This window comes from Paramisgurnus dabryanus, chromosome 18 (genome assembly GCF_030506205.2).
Source record: "Paramisgurnus dabryanus chromosome 18, PD_genome_1.1, whole genome shotgun sequence".
In the NCBI taxonomy this organism is placed as follows: domain Eukaryota; kingdom Metazoa; phylum Chordata; class Actinopteri; order Cypriniformes; family Cobitidae; genus Paramisgurnus; species Paramisgurnus dabryanus.
Window position 1 is genome coordinate 33,315,288 of NC_133354.1, and position 24,106 is coordinate 33,339,393.

Genomic DNA, 24,106 nt, shown 5'->3' on the forward strand with positions numbered 1-24,106 from the left:
TGAAGGGCACTTCACGAAGAGGATTTCGCATGAGCAGTCAATCCAAACAAAGAGACAAAGACGCTGTATTTTATTGCTCTATTTGCCAAGTGTGTTTAATTAGCTACACTATGAGACACACAATTGCGCAACTTTCTCTAGAGTTCTCTAGCAGCTGCGCAGGCCTTAACCAATCATTGAACAGATTATTAACAACCAATCTTAGAACATTTTTCTGAGCTCAAAGTGGAGTGTTGAGAAGATTTTATTTAATTCACAAATCAAAAATGTCATAAAAAAGAAATCAAGAATGCAGGTCTTAAAAGATGATGGTGCTTTAGGCAAATCATTAATAAACAAATGACAAACAGAGAAGAATTTTCATTGTGTTTTATGCTGTACTTTCATCTACCATCTTTCTGTGACTCTTTTTTTAAAAGTACCGCTTTAGGCACCGGAACCGTTTTAAAAGTATCGATTTGGCACCGGTATCGAAAAAAACCCAAACAATACCCATCCCTATCGATTGGTTAGATACAATCTAAACCAGGCTAACGCCTGACCACTGATGCCAACATAGTTTTCTAGTCTATTGAGTAAGATTTTGTGATCTATTGTGTCAAAGGCTGCACTAAGGTCTAGTAATATAAGGATTGAGATTTCACCACGATTGGATGTTAATAAGAGGTCATTTGTAACTCTAAGCAGCGCTGTCTCTGTGCTATGGTGGGGCCTGAAACCTGATTGGAACTTTTCATATGTATTATTATTCTCTACGAATGTGCATAACTGGCTGGCCACTACTTTTTCTAAAATTTTAGAAAGAAAAGGTAGATTTAAGATTGGTCTTAAGTTATTAAGATCTCCCTGGTCAAGGTTTGGTTTTTTAATAAGCGGTCTAATAACTGCTAGTTTGAAAGCTGTTGGAACGTATCCTAATTCTAGAGATGAGTTAAAGATATTTAGTACCGTGTCTGACACTACATGAAATACCTCTTTTAGTAATTTTGTGGGAACGTGGTCTAGTATACAGGTCGATGATTTTGATGACGTTACTAATTTAGAGAGCTCTTCTATTGTAGTAGGTTTAAATGACTCAAGATGTTCGTCTGGTAATCTAGTGGAAAATGTACTATTGGGTAGAGTGGTGGCTGCTTGTGTAGATTCTATGTTTTGCCTAATAAACATAATTTTGTTAGTAAAGAAGTTCATGAAGTCATCACTATTGTGTTGGAGTTTACTATTGGTTTCTGTTTGTTCTTTGTTTCTAGTCAGTTTCGCAACTGTGCTAAATAGGAAACGAGGGTTATTATGATTTTCTTTAATAAGCGTACTAAGATAGGTAGATCTGGCAGTTTTAATAGCCTGTCTGTAGTGTTGAACACTCTCTTTCCATGCTGCACGCCATACCTCTAACTTTGTGTTTCGTTAGTTACTTTCCATTTTTCTAGCTACTTTTTTAAGGGCTGCAGTATGATGGTCATACCATGGGGCGGGCGGTTTTTCTTTGATTCTCTTTTTTCGAATGGGAGCAACGGCATCCAATGTGCTAGAGCAGACGTTGTTAAGTTTTCCTATTATAATATCCAGATCTTCACGATTATCTGCTACATGTTTCATTTGAGACAGGTCTGGAAGAGTGCTAATAAAGCTATCTTTAGTGGTGGTAATTATTGTTCTGGCTAATCTGTAGCATGTTGTAGACTGAGCGGTCCTATCTAGAAGTATTGTGTATGACACAAGGCAATGGTCTAAAACGGCATCGCTCTGGGTTGATATTTTGATGTTATTAATATTGAGTCCGAGTGACAGAATTAAGTCGTATGTGTGATTACGAGTATGCGTGGGCCCTGCCACGTTTTGTTTAATGCCGAGAGAATTTAGAACATCCATAAACGCACGTCCTAATGCATCTTTTGGATTATCCACGTGGATGTTAAAATCACCAACGATAAGAGCTTTATCTACAGTGACTGTAAGGTCAGATAGGAAGTCCGCCATTTCTTTAAGAAAATCTGTGTGGTGGCCCGGAGGCCTATATATGGTAGCTAAAATGAACGAAAGCCGTTTGTTGTTACGATCAGTTATTTCCGTATTTAGCAGTATTATTTCAAATGAATTAAATTTTAGGTTGGATTTATGGTTTACTTTGAATATTTTATTGTATATTGTAGCTACACCACCCCCTCTCCCTTTTAGACGAGGAACGTGTTTATAATAATAGTCTTGTGGGGTGGATTTGTTTAAACTGGTGTAATCGTCTGCTTTAAGCCAGGTCTCTGTTAAACAGAGTGCATCTAAGTTTTGGTCAGTAATTATTTCATTGATAATTGGTTCTTTATTGGTAAGCGATCTAATGTTAAGAAGGCCGAATTTTAACATTTCAGTTTCATCTGTTAATGTATTGTGTTCTAATTTTATGTTAATAAGATTTGTACGAGATGAGGTAAACGGTGCTCTGTATTTATTTGTTCGAGGAACAGACACAGTCGAGATGTGTTGGTACTCTGGTAAAAAAGGCTCTATGTGCTGGGATATATGTGATCTTGACATGTCAAGGCAGCTAACAGACTGATGGGTAAGCCGATCCGTCTGTTTCCTGACCTGGGCCCTGGATAGTCAGACATTATCAAAAGTAAGACTATTGGTCAGATTTCTAGAGAGTATAGCACTTCCTTCCGGAGACAGATGCAGGTCAGGTCTTCCCCGGAAATGCTTCCAATTGTCTATAAACCCTACGTTATGCTGAGGGCACCACTTTGACATCCAGCCATGAAGAGACACTAATCTACTGTAAGTTTCATCCCCCCGGTAGGCGGGGAGGGGACCAGAGCAAATTACATTGTCTGACATTGTTTTTGCAATTTCACACACCTCTTTAATAGTATCTTTGGTGATCTCCGACTGGCGGAGTCTGGTGTCATTCGTGCCGGCGTGAATAACAATCTTAGAAAACTTACGTTTAGCATTAGCCAGCACTTTAAGTTTGGATCTAATGTCAGACGCTCTGGCTCCCGGTATACAATCGACTATGGTGGCTGGTGCCTCAATGCCAACGTTCCTGAGTATAGAATCTCCAATAACCAGGGCACCTTTAACAGATGTCTCAGCCGGTGTATTGCTGAGTGGAGAAAATCTGTTTGATATTAAAACAGGAAAGTGATTTGGATGCCGAATGTGACTATGCCGCCTGACAGTCACCCAGTTAGTGAGCCGCCTTGACTCTGAAGTTGGAACCGAGCCATGTGTATTACGTTTAACATAAGCACCCGAAACAGTGTTCGTAACATTAACATTAGCGGTCTTACTGTCCTCAACTAGCATTCGGATGCGCGCTTCTAGTTCTGCAACCTTCTCCGTCAGCTTTACTACTTCAAATCACTTAGCACATGTAAACCACTCTATGCTGACGGAAGAAGCTAAACTGTACATGTGGCAAGTAGTGCAGGTTACAATGACAAGCGGAGTCTTACCGTTTTCATGCTGGGCGATGGCGTCTCCGTTCGCCCGAACGTGGTCCGTGAAGCTGCATCGAGATGGGTGCTCGCTCGTTGCATGCCTCGGTTGTCTCCGGGTGCCTGGAGCCAGGGTGATGTGGGGCACGCTGTACCGCCTGGTGCAAATGCCGGGCAACAACTCCTCCACAGCTTCCCGCTCTGGTGAGGAAAGGTCTGAAAAACATACATCGGATGAGTCCGCCATTAGATCGAAAAGGAAGGCAGATTTACAATAAACAGACAGTGACTTCGTTTGTTGATGCTAGCGGTCTATATGTTAACACTAGGTGTTTACTAGTGATAGATCGTTTTACTTATTTATACTGTTCAATAATCGTCACGGTAAAGTATTCCTAAGATAAACTAGCACGTTATATTATATAGATAGGAACGAGATAGTAAGAAAATAGGATTTAGATGATGAACTCGACGGAGCTCCAATGCACGGAGCAGCGTTGCCACGTTTGTTGATGTTAGCGGGCTATATGCTAATACTGGGTGTTTACCAGCGATAAATCGTTTCAGTTATTGATACTGTTGAATAATCGTCACGGGTAAGGTATTCCTAAGATGAACTAGTAAGTTATATTATATAGATAGGAACAAGATAGTAGGAAAATAGGATTTAGATGATGATCTCGACGGAGCTACGACAACAGTGTTGCCACTCTCTCTCTCTTGCGTCTCTCTAACATTTAAAAATGAAAGGATACTCCATGCTTCCTAAAGATGGAACCTAATGGAAGCATGTAAAGTGAAAATAAAATGGGAGCCAGAATGGATCCTTGAGGAACTCCACAAGTTAAGGGTGCTATGGATGAAACCGCATGACCAATACCTACTGAGCAGGTTCTATTGCTAAGATAAGATCTGAGCCAGCTTAGGGCAGTTCCTTAGATACCCACACACTTTTTCAGGCGTGATAGCAAAATTTTATGATCAACAGTATCAAAAGCTGCACTCAAATCAAAGAGCACTAAAATTACTGAATATCCAGAGTCAACGAATAATAAAATGTAATTTAATACTCTTAGTAGTGCAGACTCTGTACTATGTTTTTTCATAAATCCAGACTGGAATTTCTCAAAAACCCTATTCTTTACTAAAAACCCATGTGATTGCATGTATTACAACAATATATGATAAACTAGGAATAATAGTAAATTTTATAACTGTTAATTTGTTATAATTTGTTAATTTTGGTTGCTGTGGGAATGTGGAGCTCCTCATTCATAGCTCCCACATTGAAGGAAGACCCACTCCATATCAAAGCCAAGTCTATGTACTAGCCTCCAATGAGAAGTATTACCTGGCATCAGGCGGGATATATCATGATCCAAAACACAACAAAATAAGTCCATGAAAGCTACATCATTATAATCCACCAGATAATATAAGTCCAAAAAATCTTGAACATAATCTTCGATGGGGCGGTTGCCCTGGCAAAGAAGTAACAAACTTACTGCTGGGTTCATTGTTGTCGGCTGGAATAAACAATCCTCCGCTGGATTCTGGTAAGGCAAAGTATTCTGAAACAAAGGGCGCTGCTTATGCAAAGCGAGAGAGAGTGAGAGAATCCAAATGCAGAGAAGTTTATTAAACAATCCCATAAAGGGCAGGCAAACACATCCAAAAGGTTAATGCACAAGCGTAATCCAAATAAACAGGCAAGGGTCAAAACCATGAACAAGAACAAGAAACAAAACATGAACCAGAAACAAGGCAATGAACAGAAACGCTTGGTAATGCAGTGTTACACAAACAATAATTAGCAATGTGACTATGAGTTTGAACCGGATATATAGTGACAAACAGAAGTGGGAAGGTGAAGTGTGACATGGTCAGAATTCAAAATAAAAGACTGGAAACAAGAACATGATATTAAAATAAAAGACCTGACAACAAAACACAATACAAAACCATTACAGTTAGTAAGTTAAGTAAGTTTGTTGTGATACATTTTTTCCCTAAGGTTAACGTTACAGCATTAAACTTGTTCTTAAGCTTGTTAGCACGCAAGGGATGGGCAACAGTAACTGACAGGCAAGGGACTCGTACAGGCCGCAGTGTCTATAAATAAGGCCCGCGGAAACATATAAAAAAAAGAAGTATTCATTTTAAAACATTTGAAAAGTCAGTCATGAAACAACATTCTGATTATGCTAACTTCACCCAGAAGATATCGCTTATTTCAAGGCTGCGTCCTCCGGAGGACACATTTAAAGGCTGCGCACGCCATCAAGGATGTCTTTCAACGTATAAACTGTATAAATATGAATCACAACAACATGAATACAAACTATTTTACGTTATATATATTTCAATGACGCTGCGCAGATCGATCCATAAAAGACATAAAAGGATATACATTTTAACTGAGTAGGTGTTGGGTGGACCTGAAGGCCTACAGTGTAAAAAAATTCTGTAGAAATTACAGTATTAATGGGTATTACTGGCAACCAGCTGCAAGTAACTTACTGTAGATTTTACATTTATGTTATTTACTGGCAACAGTTTGTTCAAAATTAAATGAACATGAAACATTTTCAATCTTTATCTTATACAGTAAGCTACTTTCAACCAGCTGCATAATTACAGCAATTTTTTACAGTGAAGGTCTAACAGTGTTGATTAGGTAAAGAAACGTCTCGGTTACGGATGTAACCCTCGTTCCCTGAAGGAGGGAACGTATACGTCACGTCGTGACCGACGAATTGGGAACTCGCTTTGAGAGACCAATCTGCTTCGAATACTACTAAAACGCCAATGAACATAACATTGAGATATTTGCATAATGTTGGCGCCGCCCGTATATAAGCAGCAGGTGCAAATAGGGAAATTAGCTTCTTTTTCGCTGAGAAAGCCGGAAAGTGTGACCGTCCGTAACAGCAGGTGGCAGCACCTGTGGCGATGGGATATGACGTCTCCATTCCCTCCTTCAGGGAACGAGGGTTACATTCGTAACCGAGACGTTCCCTTTCAGTCGGTCACTACGACGTCACGTTGTGACCGACGAATTGGGAATCCCTACCAAAACGCCACTAGGGGCTGACCTCTTCCAGTGTCTGCAAAAAGCCCTCCGATTCCACTTAAGGAGATGGAGAAATAGGATTAAGGCAGAAGGCTGGGCACCAGATGTTCCTTTAACCCCACAGAAGTGCCAGCGACTGGGAAGCGCCCTACCTGAGCGGGATAGGAACGCTGTGGAAGCCACAGCCCCTCTTAAGGGCTAATGGCGGACGTAGAATATTTTAGTTGATAAAGGACAGCCGTGGCTGTGTAAGCAAAGCAGTGCTCTGCTAAGGGAAACGTGGGCTGGTAGGATTAACCCCACGGAAAAATACTCACAAAGGAACCCCGCTAGGGGACGCAATGTGGAGCCCAAGCCAGACACGTAGGTTTGCGAGGATACAGCTAGTGAGAGGCTGACAGCCAATGCTCTGCAACATAGGCTGCCAAGGCAGCGGAGGAAGAACAATTCAAACCATTACGCATTATTGTTCTGAAGGCCTTCCATACTGACACTGCTATGGAGCATCAGTCGGAGGCTGCAAGCTGGCCTGCAAGTCTGCTCTCCGTGCTCCCCCTGATGAGCAAAGAACACGAGAGGATACAGGCTCGATACGAACACTGTAAAATCTAATGAACGTATTAGGTGTCCCCCAACAAGCAGCTCTGCAGATGTCTGTTAGCGAGGAACCACGAGCCCAAGATGAGGCAACACTCCGTTGTGTGGAGTGCGCTCTCAAATTAAATGGGCAAGGATACCCTGCAGATTATAAGACAGGGCGATAGTATCAACTATCCAATGAGACATCCTCTGCTTAGTGACAGCCTTCCCTTTCTGCTGACCACCATAAGAGACAAAGAGCTAGTCTGAGGTCCTGAGGCTTTGAGTGCGATCCACGTAGAGTCGCAGTGCGCGTACAGGGCACAACAAAGCCATGGTTGGGTCTGCCTCCTCCGGGGGCAGCGCTTGCAAGCTCACCACCTGATCTCTGAAGGGAGTGGTGGGAACTTTGGGCACGTAGCCTGGTCTGGGTCTGAGTGTTACGCTCGAGACAGCAGGACCAAAATGAAGGCACGAATCGTCAACGGAGAATGCATGTAGGTCCCCTACTCTCTTCACAGAGGCCAATGCTAGCAGGGTCAGAGTTTTCATTGACAAAAACTTAAGACTCACAGACTACAAAGGCTCGAACGGGGGTTCCTGCAAGGCTTTCAGCACCATGGACAGGTCCCAGGGAGGAATAGAGGGAGGGCGCGAAGGGTTCAGCGCCTCTTAAAAACCTAATAACTAAGTCGTGCTGGCCGACCGATCTGCCGTTGATAAGCGAGTGGTGAGCAGATATAGCGGCGATATCAACTTTAATGGTGGAGGGTGACAGCCTACGCTCCAAACGGTGTTGAAGATATGAAAGCACGATATTAATGGGGCATTCTCGGGGGTCCTCGCGTTGCGAAGAGCACCATGTGACAAACAGGTTCCCTTTAAGCACGTAAGCTCGTCTTGTGGACGGCGCTCGTGCCGCGGCGATGGTGTTAGATACCGCTTGCGATAAATCACCTAAACCTTGCGCGTGCTCAACGACCATACATGGAGATCCCACAGGTCGGGGCGTGGGTGCCATAATGTGCCCTCTCCTTGAAAAAGAAGGTCCTTCCTCAGGGGAATCCGCCAGGGAGGGGCTGTTGAGAGGAGCATTAACTCTGGAAACCAATTCCTGGTCGTCCAGTAAGGCGCGACGGGTAAAAGGCTCTCCTCGTCCTGCCTGACCTTGCACAGTGTCTGTGCGATTAAGCTCACTGGAGGGAATGCGTATTTGCGCATCCCCCATGGCCAGCTGTGTGCCAACGCATCCACGCCGAGGGTGCCCTCGGTTAGTGAATAAAATAGGCGACAGTGGGTATCGTCCGGCGATGCAAACAGATCTATCTGCGCACGACCGAACTTCTTCCAAATTAGCTGAAACGTCTGGGGGTGGCGTCGCCATTCGCCGAGGCGCGCAGCTCGGGAAAACGCGTCTGCCGCTGAATTGAGTGAACCTGGGATGTAAATGGCACGAAGGGACCTCAGATGCTTCTGACTCCAAAGGAGGAGATGACGAGCGAGATGCGACAGGTGACGAGAGCGCAAACTGCCTTGAAGGTTGATACACGCAACGGTCGCAGTGTTGTCGGTGCGTACTAGTACATCCTTCCCTCGCAGCTCCGTAGCGAAGCGTACAAGTCCCAGATATACAGCCCACAACTCGCGTCAATTGATATGCCAGTGCAGCTGGGGTGCTGTCCAAATCCCTGAAGCTGCAAGCCCGTCGTATGTGGCTCCCCAGCCCGTGTCGGATGCATCTGTGTGGACAACAGCATGCCGAGAGACCTGTCTCATGGGCACACCGGCCCTGAGAAACGCGGGGTCCGACCACGGGGGGAATGTTAGGCGACACGCAGGTGTAATGGTAACATGATGGATGCCAGCGCGCCATGCTCTCCTCAGGACTCAATCGTGAAGCCAACGCTGAAGCGGTCTCATATGGAGCAGCCTGAGCGGTGTCACAGCCGCGACTGCTGCCATATGCCCCAGGAGCTTATGAAATTGTTTCAACGGGACCGCATTCTTCCCTCGAAATGAACCGAGGCAAGTCAGAATATGCTCCTAATATAGATACACCAATATTCATTTCTGATATGGTTTCTCTCCTGAACACGCAATCTACAACATTTGGCATAAATTACTTACAGCTAGGGCAAACTTTAATCTAGACCATTTAAACTATATTAAACAAAAAAGTATGTATTTGAAACAAAACTTATTTAAACACAATTATATCCCTTTACTGGAGAACTGTAAAAAGAAACTTCAGACCAGGGCTGGGTTTCCCGATAACGATTTAACTTAGCACTAAAGAGCGCATTTCTACGAGCTACTTAACGAACATTCGTTGTTCATTTATGTGCGTTTCCCAAAGATGCACGTGAAACGATTGCTCGCAGCTGGGTTTTAAGTGCTACTTACGAGTCACTATCCGTTTGTCAAGTGCTGAAATGTCACCAATAGAATGACTCAAATTTGTAGCAGAAGCTTGTTTAGGCTAATGATCTTTAGCCGATGTGCACTAATATTTTTTATAATATTTTTTATTATTGTTCAATTACTTTTAAATGTTTTAAAATTGTTTATAATTAAATATTCTTTTCCGTATTTAGTAAGGACTCATCCCACTGCAAAATGCCTTCTGCAATTATATTATAGTTTAGATTATTTTTATTATTTGTTGTTTTTTATTATCTATGTTTATTTATTATTATGGATTATTGCATTGTACCGTAAATATTTATTTGGTTTCTTTAATCAGATGCCATACCCTTCAAAAAATTTTTTTACTGTAGCCTAGATGAATTATAGCAGCAATTGGTAGGAACCATTTATCAATTTGCTAGTACCAACGTTTACCAAAATTGTACCAAATACGTTTTCCTTCTTTATTAATTTATGTTTAGTCATTTAAATTTGATTTCTCATTAGAATTTTAAATATATTATATTAATTTAAACAAATAAACAAAGAAAACCCCAATAAATAAATATACATTTAAAACATTACATTATCGTTATTGCAGCAGTGCAATTTGCTGGTTGTCCTGCAGGTGACCTTGTAACACTGTTGTCTTACGATGCACTTATGAATAAACGATTACTCAAGAGCACTCGTAGATCTACGATGATTTTCAAGTGCTACTTAAGCTACAAAGCTTTTGGGAAACGACCTGTAATTCTAAGATGATTCGTACGATCGTTTTTACGATCTACTTAGCCTTACTATGCTTTTGGGAAACCCCGCCCTGGTCTGTTTCTACCACTATCTCCTATTGGGAAATCAGTGTTATTAAAATGAGTATACTTCCTAAGTTTATTTATGCTTTTAATATGTTACCATGTATTCTTTTTTTAAACTAATTAATCAATGTTTAACAAAGTTTAACAATAAGACCCCGCAAATTAAGTTGTCTACTTTAACAAAATCATGTCAAAAAGGGGCCTTAGGACTTCCAACTTTTTAATAGTATTATTGGGCCTGCCAAATTAGAAATATTATAAACTGGAAGTTGGAAAACAGTTCCCTGTGGGTATCTTTGGAATCACAAACATGTTATCCATTGGAGATTACAACAACACTTTATGTTTATAACTTGCAGTTTTTGATGAGTGTAGAGGGGTCCCCCCCCCCCCCCGCTTACAAGCCACACTGAAAGTTTGGAAGGACTGTAACAGGTATTTGAACACAAAAAACTCTCTTATTGCAATTAATCCTAATTTTTTTTTTTGCACTCTCTCAAACTGATTTTCGAAATTGGTCACTTCATGGGTTAAACATTTTTGCACATATGTTTGATGAGGATTCTGAGTCTGTTAAATCTTTTACTGCAATTTTGTGTTGAATATCAAATTCCTAGAACAGAGTTTTTTTAAATATCTGCAGGTTCGTCACATTATTACATCTTTAAATAACAGGGACAATTTAGATTATATCCTACTGAATTGAAACAATTTATTATTTCTGCTACTTTAGTTAAGGGAAAGATATCTTATTTGTATTAAATTTTGTAAAATAGCTCCCAAAATTCTTTTTCTTCTTTAAGAACAAATTGGGAATTAGAGCTTAAAAGGAGGTTAGTGAAGAAGAATGGTTAATTCTGTGTAATGATTTAACCTTACCTTTGAGTGCGAATATTAAAGTCAAAGAAACTAACTATACATTTTTGTATAAATATTATATAACCCCAGTGAAGCTTAATAAATTTAATGACACACATTCTCCTATGTGTAAAAATGTGGAACTGAATTAGGAACATTTATGCATTTATTCTGGTGTTGTAATAACTTTTTTTTTCTTTTTGGGACAAGATTCTTGAAGGTAATTCAAAGTATGTATAACTGTACTTTTGAGCTATGCCCTATGTTATATTTACTGAATTCTGATTTGGAAAATAAGTGTGTGGTTTACAATGTTTTCTTATTTTGCAAAAAACAAATATGTATACTTATTGCATGGATTTCTCAGTCAGGACCTAGATTGGATCAATGGTTGGAGCAGATTATAGATTTCTTGCCCATTGAAAAAATTACAAGTAAACGGCATTCAAGACTGCAACAGTTTTAATCTACATGGGCCTCAGTGTGAGACTATATAGAGACTATAAAATAATAAAATTAAATGGAATAATGGATAACCCACAGACTTTGGTAGAGTAGATTCCTGTTTTGTGTGTGTGTGTGTGTACCTGGTATTTATCACGTTGTGGGGACCAATTGTCCCCACAAAGATAGGAATACCAGTGTTTTTGTGACCTTGTGGGGACATTTTGATGTCCCCATGAGGAAACAAGCTTATAAATCAAACAAGATGATGTTTATTGAAAATCTAAGGTACAAGTAAGGTTTTTGTGATGGTTGGGGTTAGGGAATGGGGCAGGTAAGGGGAATAGAATATACAGTTTGTATGGTATAAAATGCATTGTATAAAATGCATTACGTCTATGGAATGTCCCCACAAAACATGGAAACCAGAATGTGTGTGTGTGTGTGTGTGTGTGTGTGTGTGTGTGTGTGTGTGTGTGTGTGTGTGTGTGTGTGTGTGTGTGTGTGTGTGTGTGTGTGTGTGTGTGTGTGTGTGTGTGTGTGTGTGTGTGTGTGTGTGTGTGTTGATGTATTTGGTAGTTTTGGTAGTTTTGGAGTATTGATGTCTTTGCTGTTTTTTGTGATTGTGTCATGTGTGTAATATGTATTAAAATGTGAATAAAAAAAAGAAGCCAATAACTTTATTAATCATGCACGTGTTGGTTTAACTACTTTGCACATTGTTTACATTGATGGACAGCTACATAATACACTGCAATACAGGTAATGTTCGATTTTGCATCTGTGTGGCTCTTTAAATCTTCTGGAGCTTATTCTTTGCATTCACAAGATTTGTACATCCTTTTAGTTCCATCTATACAAACTGAATTTGGAAAACAAGCCTTTTGGTACACGGCACCCAGTGATTGGAACATTTTACAAAATACCTTGAAATTACAGACCCTAGTGTTGACTAGTGTGTAAAAAGACACTTTTAAAGTGAGCTATTAATGGAAGAAATCATTTTTAATTTTTTTAATCTGTCCTAATGTGTTGTTTTTTTGTTATTTAAATACTGTGCTGCTCATTTTGGCCAGGTCACTTCTGTGTGAAAGTCTTATCTGCTTTAACAAAGGAAATAATAATAATAATAATTTGTATGTATTTCAGATCACCAGAAGCTAGACAGGGAGGCTAGAATCTGTAGACTGCTGAAACACTCCAATATTGGTAAGTTCCCCACACACGTGTTTATTTAGTGAGAATGAACGAGAAACTATTTTTTTTCTCAAGTCTCCTAAAGGTACATTCGACTTTGACATCAGCAGCCAAACTTAAGATACATGTTTTATTTAGTTACAAATTGTTAATAAATTACATTTGTAAGTGTTAAGTAGTTTCTTTTGAAAAATGTGTTTATATTTGGTTCCTGCATGGTTGGGGAAACAAAGACAACAGGTACACACAGGTAGAGGTCAGTCAGAATTGTTACCAGATCAAATTTAGGGTATTTATCGTCAACCCTTTACAGCCACCAACAGGTTGCCTTATGCTTATAACTTCTTAGAAACAAAATTGAGATTCTTCTGATTCCTGGGCTAATGCAAAAGCGCAATCGTTAAAATTTCCTGTGACTATATTTGCTGTCATTTGGAATTTTTAGGGAAACGCCTTTTGAATTTTTTTAGACCATTTATTTGTAGACTGCTGAAACACTACAATATTGGAAAGTTCACCACACACATGCATGTTTATTTGTTGGGAATGGATGAGAATCTAAAGGTTAATTATTTCTCAAGACTCAAAAATGTACAACTGACTTTGACATCAGCTGCAAAAATTATCATACATTTATTTAAAAAACTTTATTCAAAACTGTTCATTTGGATTCTTGTATTCTAAAGAAACATAGCAAAACATAATTATTATTATTATTATTAAAAGAAATCTATAGCCCTTAGGAGCAGTGGTCGCCAACCCATCGATTGCAATCAAACTTTGAGACTGTCCTGTTGATCCCAAAAATTATATTAAAATAAATTCACATACATTATGCATAATTAATGTTCAGTTTAGCGGCTCTCTCTGCTGTTTTTATTTTCAGTGCTACATTAACCATTCCGTGCTTGCATTTAAAATTTACTGCAAGGTCAATGTATCATATTTCAGGCTCTGTTTACACGTACATGGTTATTTTTAAAAACTGAGAGATTTACCTTCGTTTGTGCCCCTCGTTTACACGCAAACGGAGAACTCGCCTCTGAAACCGATTGTTCCCTTTCAATACGGTTCACTTCGCATTGCGTCAGTTAGCTGACGCTATGGGGGGGGGAAACTCCTGTTTACTCCGTGACTGAAGCCTATTGGTTAACGTCTGTACAAAGTACAGACCAATGACGTTTGAACCCGCGCGCGGGAGGAACGCGTCCCTATATAAGCGCGGTTCAATCGTCAGGAGCTCATTATTTTCTCCTTCAGCGCGAACCTCTCGCTGCTCCGAAGAAAAAGAAGAAGCCTTACCTCGCCGTTGACAAAAGCCCTGCAGCGGAGTCCAGGCCTAGCGTCTTCCCCTGCCGTTTTCCGGCTGAGAACCGAAGATAGCAGAGTCCAGGTCTAGCGTCTTCCCCTGCCGCTTTCCGGCCGAGAACCGAAGATAGCCTTCGCTTGCCGTGGTACGAGCCCTGTGCAGCGGACACACGCCTGACGAGGTCTCCCCTGCGGCCGCCCGGTAAGATCAATATTTTTAATATAAAGCTATAAGCTAAAAGAGCAGGCGCTGTTGTAATAGCGTCCAGCACAGCGGCTCGGTGAGCCTCTCTGCTATGAATTTCCTCCGAGCGCGTTACCGGTCTGGCACCTCCCACGCCGGGACCACGCTTATGCTTTGGTTGTCTTATCCATGTTTCGTGCTCCCCCTGCTGTTCCTCTCTCGCCGGGATGAACACACGGCGAGCCATGAGACTAGATGGATGCATAGACAAGCACACACGGACTAACCCCCCCTGTGTTCTGTCACACCGCAACCGTTCATGCTTACAGAGTCCCTTCGCTCCTCTTACATTCAGTGGCGAGATCTCTGGCACATATATTAATCCCCCGAGTGCATCGGGTGATACCGTCACGACGCATGGCTGTTCTGTCTGTGTTGCTGCTCCCCTCTGCCGTTCCTCTCTTGTTGAGATGAACAAGCGGGGAACCGTAGACCTGGATAGATGCATACGACAAGCAAACACGGGCGGTCTGCCCCTGTCTCTGTCATAGCACAGCCACTCGTGCTCCACGCTCGCGGAGTCCCTCGCTCCTTTCCCCACAGTGGTGAGGTCTCTTAACGGCTTAGCTAGCACGCGGTATTACGGCTCGCTGCCTCTAAATGCAGCTGTCCAGTGTTCAACGATTACAGAGCTTCATGCCCCTCCCCTCCTGGAGCGGCGCGATCTCATTCGTCTGCTCGATAGGGCCGATTCGCCGCTATTGGAGCACCAAGAACACTCATTATAAGAGAGCTTCATGCCCCTCCCCTCCTGGAGCGGCACGATCTCATTCGTCTGCTCGATAAGGCGGACACGCCTCTATTGGAGCGCTAAAACACTTATTATAGAGCTTTACTGGCCTGAGCCGATCTCACTTCAGATAGCTCATTCTTTGTCTGCCTGGTAATTTCTCTCTGGTTTAGACGGAATCAGAGGCAGAACGAATTTGTTTATAATATACTGAGGCCCGAATACCTCCCTTTATTCAGTCCCGTCCTATATCAGTGCGCTGAATATTGGTACATTCTTATATATATATACCCGGTTTTTCTGCCCTTTTAATAAACGGCAAAACCGCGGGCCTCACGGCAGACTTCCTCTCTGCGATGGGTTCAGTCTGACATTAAACCACCTAGACATACTACCCTGCTCCGTGAGCCATTCGGTCACCGTCACTACTGAGGCTTGTGCACCTGAACGGCTGAGCTCTGGTCTCCGCAGCACAGCTGCATCAACAGAGAACGAAACTGTCTGGGAGAAAACGGGTTATGTCGCGCCTCGGCTGGACTGCCCTGAAATGTTTTCTGTGTGCTGTTTATCCAAACATACTGTGTAATACTGTCGGCTATGCGACCTCACTATAGTGGCGAACGGTATTTAATTCCTCTAAAAAGAGTAATTTCCGTGCTTACTATACTGTGTTTTGACACCCACGGTTGTACGGTGTCTCTAAACACTTTATCGCCTTACTGACAAGCAATCAGTAATACGCACACACGGCCCGCTGTCCATAATTCTATCGACGCTAGCCGAAAAAACCCCGGTTTGGCCATATACTGTGTATTGACACCCCACGACTGTACGGTGTCTCTAACACCTTTCTGCCAAATTCGCTCGCAGCCCACCTCAGTTTCTCCGCTACGATGCTGATGGCGCAAACGAGCACGGTCTTACGGCTGTTATTCTCTCTTCCTAGAGGAAGGACAGCCTCAGACTTTTGCATGGCTCCAAGCGTTTGAATCGCGCCCTCTCCGGACGGCCACTCAAAGGCTTACAGCCAAGCGGTTTATGACGTTTTTCGGCCATATAGCTGATTTATATTAGCGGATCCGAAGACGCTCACACCTCCGCTCCAATACTCGGAGATATTAAGGGTAATATCAACCTCAAGTGAGCTTGCTACCCGCCACAATAAGTTTCAAAGCTTAAAGCGCGCGCACAGTCAGACGCGCGCGGCATCTCGTTTAAGACGGGCACACGTACCCCTCTAACGAGCCTCAGAAAGCTGAATATCGTGGCATTCTGTTCATAAGTCCACTTCAGTTTGACTAAGCAAAGGTCCCGCCCCGAGCTGACGGCCGGGAAGCTTGCTTAAGTTACACACGGTTGCATGAAGTGCTGTCATTACGAGCTAGCCCAGCATTTGCTGTGGGTTGAACACGCTTTACGACGGCAATCAGCCTTCGGCGCGTGGAACGCCGTTTGTCTCATATAAATCACCTTGTACTGTGAATACGGTACATTAAGAGGATGATTTAGCACTGCAGCACTCTCGACCGTGTTATTGTGATAATGCGGTCGGGCAATCTACGGTGGTTTCATTATTTACCGAACCAGACTGAGATCTCGCCCCCTGAACAAGCTGACGAGTCATCTCCTTTATAAACTCATTGCATCGCTTTATAAGCTATGTTCAATCAGAGTGATACGCATCTCATGCTTAACTACCAATATTAACCCATTACGATGGGCGTGCGGAGATGGCATCCGTGGGACACGACCTACATTACGTGCCTTATGACACATTGACACAAGCTGCTAGGACCCCTTTCACGAGGCGTCCTTATGCAAAGTCTGATCCATTCTGTCTAGTGACATTTGAAAGTCAAAACCCCCCGCGAATCGCCGGTGGAACACTTTTCTCCTCACTACAGAGGCACGGCGGCTCTCTCCCCTACCTATATCTATGTGGCCGTGATAACAGCGAACCACGCTTTTACGACCGACCATTCATTTAATTCACAAGCCTGTCATCTCTCAGATGCGGACGGCGGCGGTAACAGCGAACCATGCTTTTACGGCTGGCCATTCACTTTATTCATAAGCCTGTCATTTCTCAGATGCGGACGGTGCCCGAGGCACAGCGCTCTGGAACTGTCCAAGGTCCTGTATGACACATACGTCTGACGTACATCAGACGATCAGCTGTTCATCTGCGTCACAGATCACTCACTAGAGCACCTGTCAATACAGGCTATTTATGGATCGTTGACGTTATCACCTCCCGTGACAATTATGCTCACTTGTCTTAGAGCATGGGCATGGTCTTAGAGGTTTCTCATTGACAATTGTGACACGGCCGGCTGGTCCCCGCCGTCCACGTTGTCAGTTTACAGCTTCGACATCCCTGCTTCGCGCACTACTGAGGTTTGTTGCATTAAAGGTGCGCCCATTAGCTCACCTGTATGCACGATATGGTTTTTAATTATATGCGTCCACTGTGCGCTTAGAGAAGCTCACATGTACACGCTATAACATTTTGGTATACAATAAGATGCGCTTGGGAAAGCTCACCTGTATACACAGCTGTGTTATGCTTTGGGACACATACATTGTTGTTCATCTGTGTACGTTCACGGTGCGTTGGGTGCCCACCGTTACGTTCATCAATCATATCTGTACACATTCACGGCGCGTTCTGTGCACTGATTTATCTATATGCATTCACGGTGCACTGAAGAGTTCACCCGTGTGCGCACAATTTATTATCAGAACACATGACGGCGCGCTCGAGAATCTTGCCGGCCTGTGCATTATAACACTCTGATTCATCTATATGCATTCACGATGTATTCAAGTGTTCACCTGTGCCCGTGCAATTTATAGTCAATACACATTTACGGCGCGCTTGGAAAGCTCACCGATCTGTGCACTATAATACTACCTATATGCATCCCGATGCGCTCGAGGGTGCACCTGGGTTCACACTATTGTGGTATCTGTATAATCCCACGCTACGAACCGTTCTGCCGCATATTATAGTCAGATCGGCCGTACGTGAGCTGCGCAGATCACTCACTACGTATGTCTGTTGCTAACAGTGGTTATTTAGATGGATCGTTGAAACCATCGCACTGGCTCACGCCCCTCTATGAGCTATGTCCTAAATAGAGCCCACTCTGTGCGAGTTTGGCTTCTTCATGAACTTGGTCTACAGGGGTATCTATATCTATATTTGATATCTGCTACGCGGCCGGCTGGTCTTCGCCGTCTACGTTGTCAGATTGTACAGCTTAGACGTCCCTGCCCTACGAGCGCAGGTTCTCTCGGCTCAATCATGCACGCTCATGCGTTTTATGTGTACACCACGGTGCGCTCAGCGAGCTCACCAACGTGACTCTGAATTTACTTATCTCGCACAGCCGCGGCGCGCTCGGTACCTCGCCGTCTTGTGCTATGTTATGTGCCCCCGGTGCGTTTAAAACCCCACCGTATGCGCGTCAACAATTTATATGGTGCTTACACATTTGCTTTTAAAGCTGTGAATATGCCGGGTATAGGGCCACACGCAGTGTCTCTCCGGTAAGGCACTTCAGTACGTTGTGTATGCACGGCGTGATGGGATTACGTTCCCCCATAGCGTCAGCTAACTGACGCAATGCGAAGTGAACCGTATTGAAAGGGAACGCTTAGGTTACTCACGTAACCCCGGTTCCCTGAAATAACGGGAACGAAGCATTGCGTCTCTTGCCGTGCTACAAACGTCTACGCAGCGAGTGTTATTCGGCTGCGCGCTTCAGTCGAATATAATGAGCTCCTGACGATTGAACCGCGCTTATATAGGGACGCGTTCCTCCCGCGCGCGGGTTCAAACGTCATTGGTCTGTACTTTGTACAGACGTTAACCAATAGGCTTCAGTCACGGAGTAAACAGGAGTTTCCCCCCCCATAGCGTCAGCTAACTGACGCAATGCTTCGTTCCCGTTATTTCAGGGAACCGGGGTTACGTGAGTAACCTAAGCGTTTCTTAGAACTCCGGCCAGAGTGGAGATCTTGAAAATCTTCGGTTGCACGGTTGCATGTAAAGTGAGACAAACGGATGTTTAAGCAGGCAACGTCACAGAGTATGCGCAAGAGCTCGCACCTACGTCAAAAGTGCGACCCATGTTTACATGTGACTGCTACTCTGAACGCATCCAAGATCACATTTATGTTCGTGCAAACTCGTTTCGTGTGTTTGTATTTGCAAATACAGCTGCTCCATTATGTTGAGGAGCAGAGACGAGTGCTCTCTGAGGTCAGCAATTTTATGCGTGTTTGACTTCATGCGGCGCTGCAACGGATGATGTCAAAGTACCGCGAGAGCGATTCGAAATTAGACCTCTAAGTATGATTCCTCAACTCGCTCTCGCGGTACTTTGACGTCATCGATCACCTTCTGCAACAACTCCTCCCTCCAACATGAAGAACCAGTTCACGTCACCACCAGCGCAGCCGGTGATTGGCTTACGTGGGCTTGAGCTTCTCTTGACGGCATATATGCACGGGTACGTGTAAATAAACACTTTTCTGAAAACTGACATGTGTGCACGATATTATTTTTGAAACCGGAGAGGTTGAAATGTCCGTTTATGAAAATAACTGCCCACGTGTAAACATAGCCTCAATTTCTATGGTGACACATCAAGCTCGTCACCTGAAAGAGCCGTTTTTAAAGAGAAATTAGCCTTAGTCAGGACCGTGCACAGGGGGGGGGGGGTGGCCCGGTGGCTAAAGTTGTATTAACAGGTAGATTCATTACATTACCTCAGTTGATAAGGTGCTGAATTAGTAATTTGGTAGTTTGTTTCTGTATTCTGTCTGTAATTAATTGCTCTGGGTCTTCTAAAAGTGCGAACAACTTAGAAAGTAAATAAAAACAAAATATCCACATTCTTAAAATTACAGTTCTTGTGTCACGGGTAGTCTGTGTCATGTTTTGTGTTCCGATTGTTGTCACCTGGACATTCATTAACTGATTCCTTGTCATACCACACCTGTTATCACTTGCATATACTCACTGCCAGATCATTGTTGTTACTCTCATGTTGTTCCTGTGTTATCTACCTACCCATTGTTTTACTCCTCGTGTTTTGTTCCCTGTTTTATTATTAAATGTTACTATGTTTCGTGAACTCTCCGATTGCGTCCTGATTCCTGTTACCACTCATGACAGCTTGTCTAATAAAAGTAATGTACCCGATAAGATCTAATATAAATCACACCAAATTTGCTGTTGTTGGCACACTTTGTAGACAAAAATAAATAAACTTTAAAAAACTGTGTTTTCACAAAAAAGAAGACATAGTGGAAAGGGAGGCTGCAAAAGGCAGTTCAACATTACAAACATGGATTCAAAGCTCCAGCATGTAAAACATATAGAATATTAAGCAGTTTTGTCACACTTTAATTCTTGTTATTAAGTACATTTTCCATTATAATAACTTCTCTTAGTTGATACTTATGTATAACACATCATATTTATAATATTTTGTTGAAACCATATATCCTCCCGTGCCCCCTTTTTGGTTTGGGCCACTTCCCCTCTTAACGTCTGTGCATGGCCCTGAAAAAAACCTCATGATTAACTACAGTACGCGCCAATTTACAACAAAACACAGAAGTCTTACATAACGCCTGCAACTCATGACCATATATCTGCACAGATATATTTGCGTACCCTGAAAGGCCTATCTATGTAAACAATTTTGAAAAAGTTTCATTGATTAACAATGTATAGCATCGCTGGCATATGAATCTACAATATGTATTGTCATATGATATCACCCATCCCTAACAGGCAGTAATGTTATTCATGTGCTTCAAACACATTTGACAAGCTACTTTAATCAACAAGTAGCACATCCTCACCTCATTTCAGAAAAGTTACTGATGATGTATCATTACTGCTTAGCTAAAATGCTGAAAATGTTACTGTTGAAGTCAACTAAAGCTAGGGATGGCCGCCGCGAAACTGATCCCGAAACACTGCTCCGAAATGTAATTCGAAACACCCATGTCACGTGATGAAGTGATTCGAAACACTAAAGTCACGTGACTATGGCTAAACGAAGCGGCGCATTTCACAAGTGTTTTGAAAGGTGGTGTACGTGTCAAATCTGCGTTAGACTGACAGGGTAGGAAAAAAAATCGGACAATACCTCATAGATGCATTTTTGTCCAGATCAAATATTCTAAATTACGGAAAAGAAGTAATTTTTCCTCATTTGTATGTAACAGTAAGGCTACTTACCAAAAATTGCATGTCAGCAACAAGTGTCCCTTGTGTGAGAATTTTTTCAAAGACTGGATAAATTATTTGTAAAAAAGAAGTTGGCTGAGTCCATCAACAGCAGAACAATTTATATTTATAATAAACATCATATATTTTCATGAATCTCTTATTATTTATTTGGTATATCTCTATTAAATGTATTAATTAAATAGACCCGAATAGCATATACCGTAAAACTTCAAATAATAGCCCGGGCTTTTATTTTCCCAAACCTATCATCACACCAGGCGTCTAAAAGAGACAGGCGTCTATAAGAGACAGGCTTTTAATTTAATTGTTCCAGCATGACAGCAGGAGGTTACCACATATTACGTTTTATTTTTAATTTGAATGTGTTTAACAAATTAGTTTGTGTAATAACAACAGTCTTAAATTATTGGCAGTATAAATATAGCAAACAAGGATATGTTTTTTTTATTGGTTGTTGCGTGAAATCTTACCCAGATACAACAGTGCTATTTTCTGATTGGCTATTGTGTAGCCTCTTTCTCTTTTTTTGTATTGGCTCGCTCGACTAGAACTCTAGGGAAGACGGGCTTGATAGAGAGAGAGAGAGCAGTGCGGCCAGATACATTTTGGCGCTGCAGCATATTAAATATGATAAATAGTGTTTCCGCGCGAGCAATACAATGTGTGGCGGGAGTGCATGCATGACAAAAGACTGAAAGCCCGGCTATTATCAGCGGCCTCAAAACTCTACCGGCCCACAGGGAAAAGTCCCGACTCCCGATTGCCTCTTCGCTACTGTCATCATCACCTCAATCCTGGCGACGAAGCTCGTTGTGTTGTCATAGTGATGAGTAACGGAACGACTGCGTCTGTTACGTGACATCTACAGGTAATCAAAACTTTAGCGTGTGTAATCTGCACCATAGAATTGTCTTAAACAGACTATCTGACGGGTTTTAGAAGATTAAATACAACCCGAAACTAAAAAACAGACCAGGCCTTTATTTGAGACAGGCGTTTATTTACCCAAACCTGTCGTCACACCAGGCGTCTAAAAGAGACAGGCGTCTATTTGGGACCCGGCTATTATTTGAAGTTTTACGGTAGTTATCGACAATGATGAGCCTAAAAGCTCATGTAGTTGTTAAACAGATGTTAAAACAACAACAAAAAACATTTAATTTTATTATGATGACGTAGCGCATGCATTTCCCGTGTTCGATCCTAAGGTCTTTGCATGGGAGTCGAGAACACTATTCACTATTCCCATTCTATCACTTGTGTCAATCAAACAACATGTGGGATACAATTTGTCAGCGCTCGTCTAAAATCTTGCCACGGCTGCTTCATGTAAAGACATGCAAATGACCGCTAGGTGTCACTGTGGAGGCGGTTTCGGAATGATGTTTTGAAGCTCCGGAACATACGGCACCGCAGCGGTCATGTCAACTGGGGTTCAGGGTTTTTTTCTATAAGTTTCACATTTGAGGTGCACGCGAGGGGAGTAGGATTTGTCCAGGGAGTCGGTGCGCATGCATAGTGATATCGTGAGCAGTACAGACCATACTGTGTTATTATTAGGGGTCAAGCCCAGAATGGGCGAAGACCCCTATTGTATCCGTTAGTTTTCTGTTTCTTAACTATTATTCTTATTCCTGTTCCATTGCGGTCTATGGCAGCCCATAGAACCGTACATAGGAAAGTTATGAAATTTGGCACACTGACAGAGGACAGTCCAAATATTATCCACAGCAAATTTTGGATTCTCTATCTCAAACCTGCTAGCGCCACCAACAGTCCAAAGATGCACTTACGGTTTTGCTTATAACTTCTGATCCGTAAGTCCTAGAAACGAAATTCTTGTTTCCTCTGATTCCTTGGCGCAATCCGATTCGTTAGGACCCTATGTCGTCATTTTCCGTCATGAAAATTTTTCCGCCATTTTGAATTATTCGTAAAACCTACTTTTGCGAACTTGTCCTAGAGTTTTTACCCGATTGCCACGAAAATCGGTATGCAGCATCTAGAGACACTCAAGGCAAAAGGTTATTAAAGGAATTTCGATAAACCAATCTGTTGTCGTATAGCGCGTCAACGAATTTTACGTAGAGCGCAAAAAAAACAGATTTTAGGCTGTATCTTCGCCAAACTTAGGCCTATTGACACGACACTTGGTACTTGAGATGCCAGTCAGGAACTGAGGGTGCATGCACAGTTTTGTTGCAGCACCACCTAGTGGTTAGACATATGCTTTACATGCCTATAACTTTGGCTCCAATCGACGTATTTTTACTAGACTTATTTCATTGAAGTCCTGAATAGTTGCCGAGTCCAACGTCCAAACGATACCAAACATGCCACGTTTTGCCTTACGGTTAGCCCTGCGCAGCAAAACAGCACTTAAAAAACATGCGCGAATATCTCCGCGAGCGTAATTCCGATTGACTCGAAAACACCATAGGAAGAACACTGCATTACCTTCTGAACAAAAAGCTCTTTTGGCGTTATATAAAAATTTTCATCAGAAATGGCCGAAAATTGCCAAAAACTGAAAATTACCTTTTAAATTTTGTGTTTTTTTACACATAAATGGTTATAACTTCGTAACGTAAAGAGATTTTTTCACCATATTTGATACGCTGATGTACGACCACAGTCTGAGGCTACACAAAAAAAAAAATTGTATGCTTGCACCACTAGTTGGCGTTATAATTGAACAAAACCTGTGATATCAAGCCAGCCCTATGGTCATACAACTGTTT

At 42.4% G+C, this 24,106-nt stretch overlaps 1 protein-coding gene across 8 annotated transcripts in view; it reads left to right on the forward strand.

The window, feature by feature from the left end:
• camk2a (calcium/calmodulin-dependent protein kinase II alpha) overlaps positions 1–24,106 on the forward strand; it is a 901,358-nt gene that overhangs the window by 15,199 nt on the left and 862,053 nt on the right. For all 8 annotated transcript variants that reach the window (XM_065287693.1, XM_065287692.1, XM_065287695.1 and 5 more), the window contains exon 3: positions 12,762–12,821. In XM_065287693.1, coding sequence (XP_065143765.1) covers positions 12,762–12,821 — 60 coding nt within the window. The remainder of the gene's footprint in view (positions 1–12,761; positions 12,822–24,106) is intronic.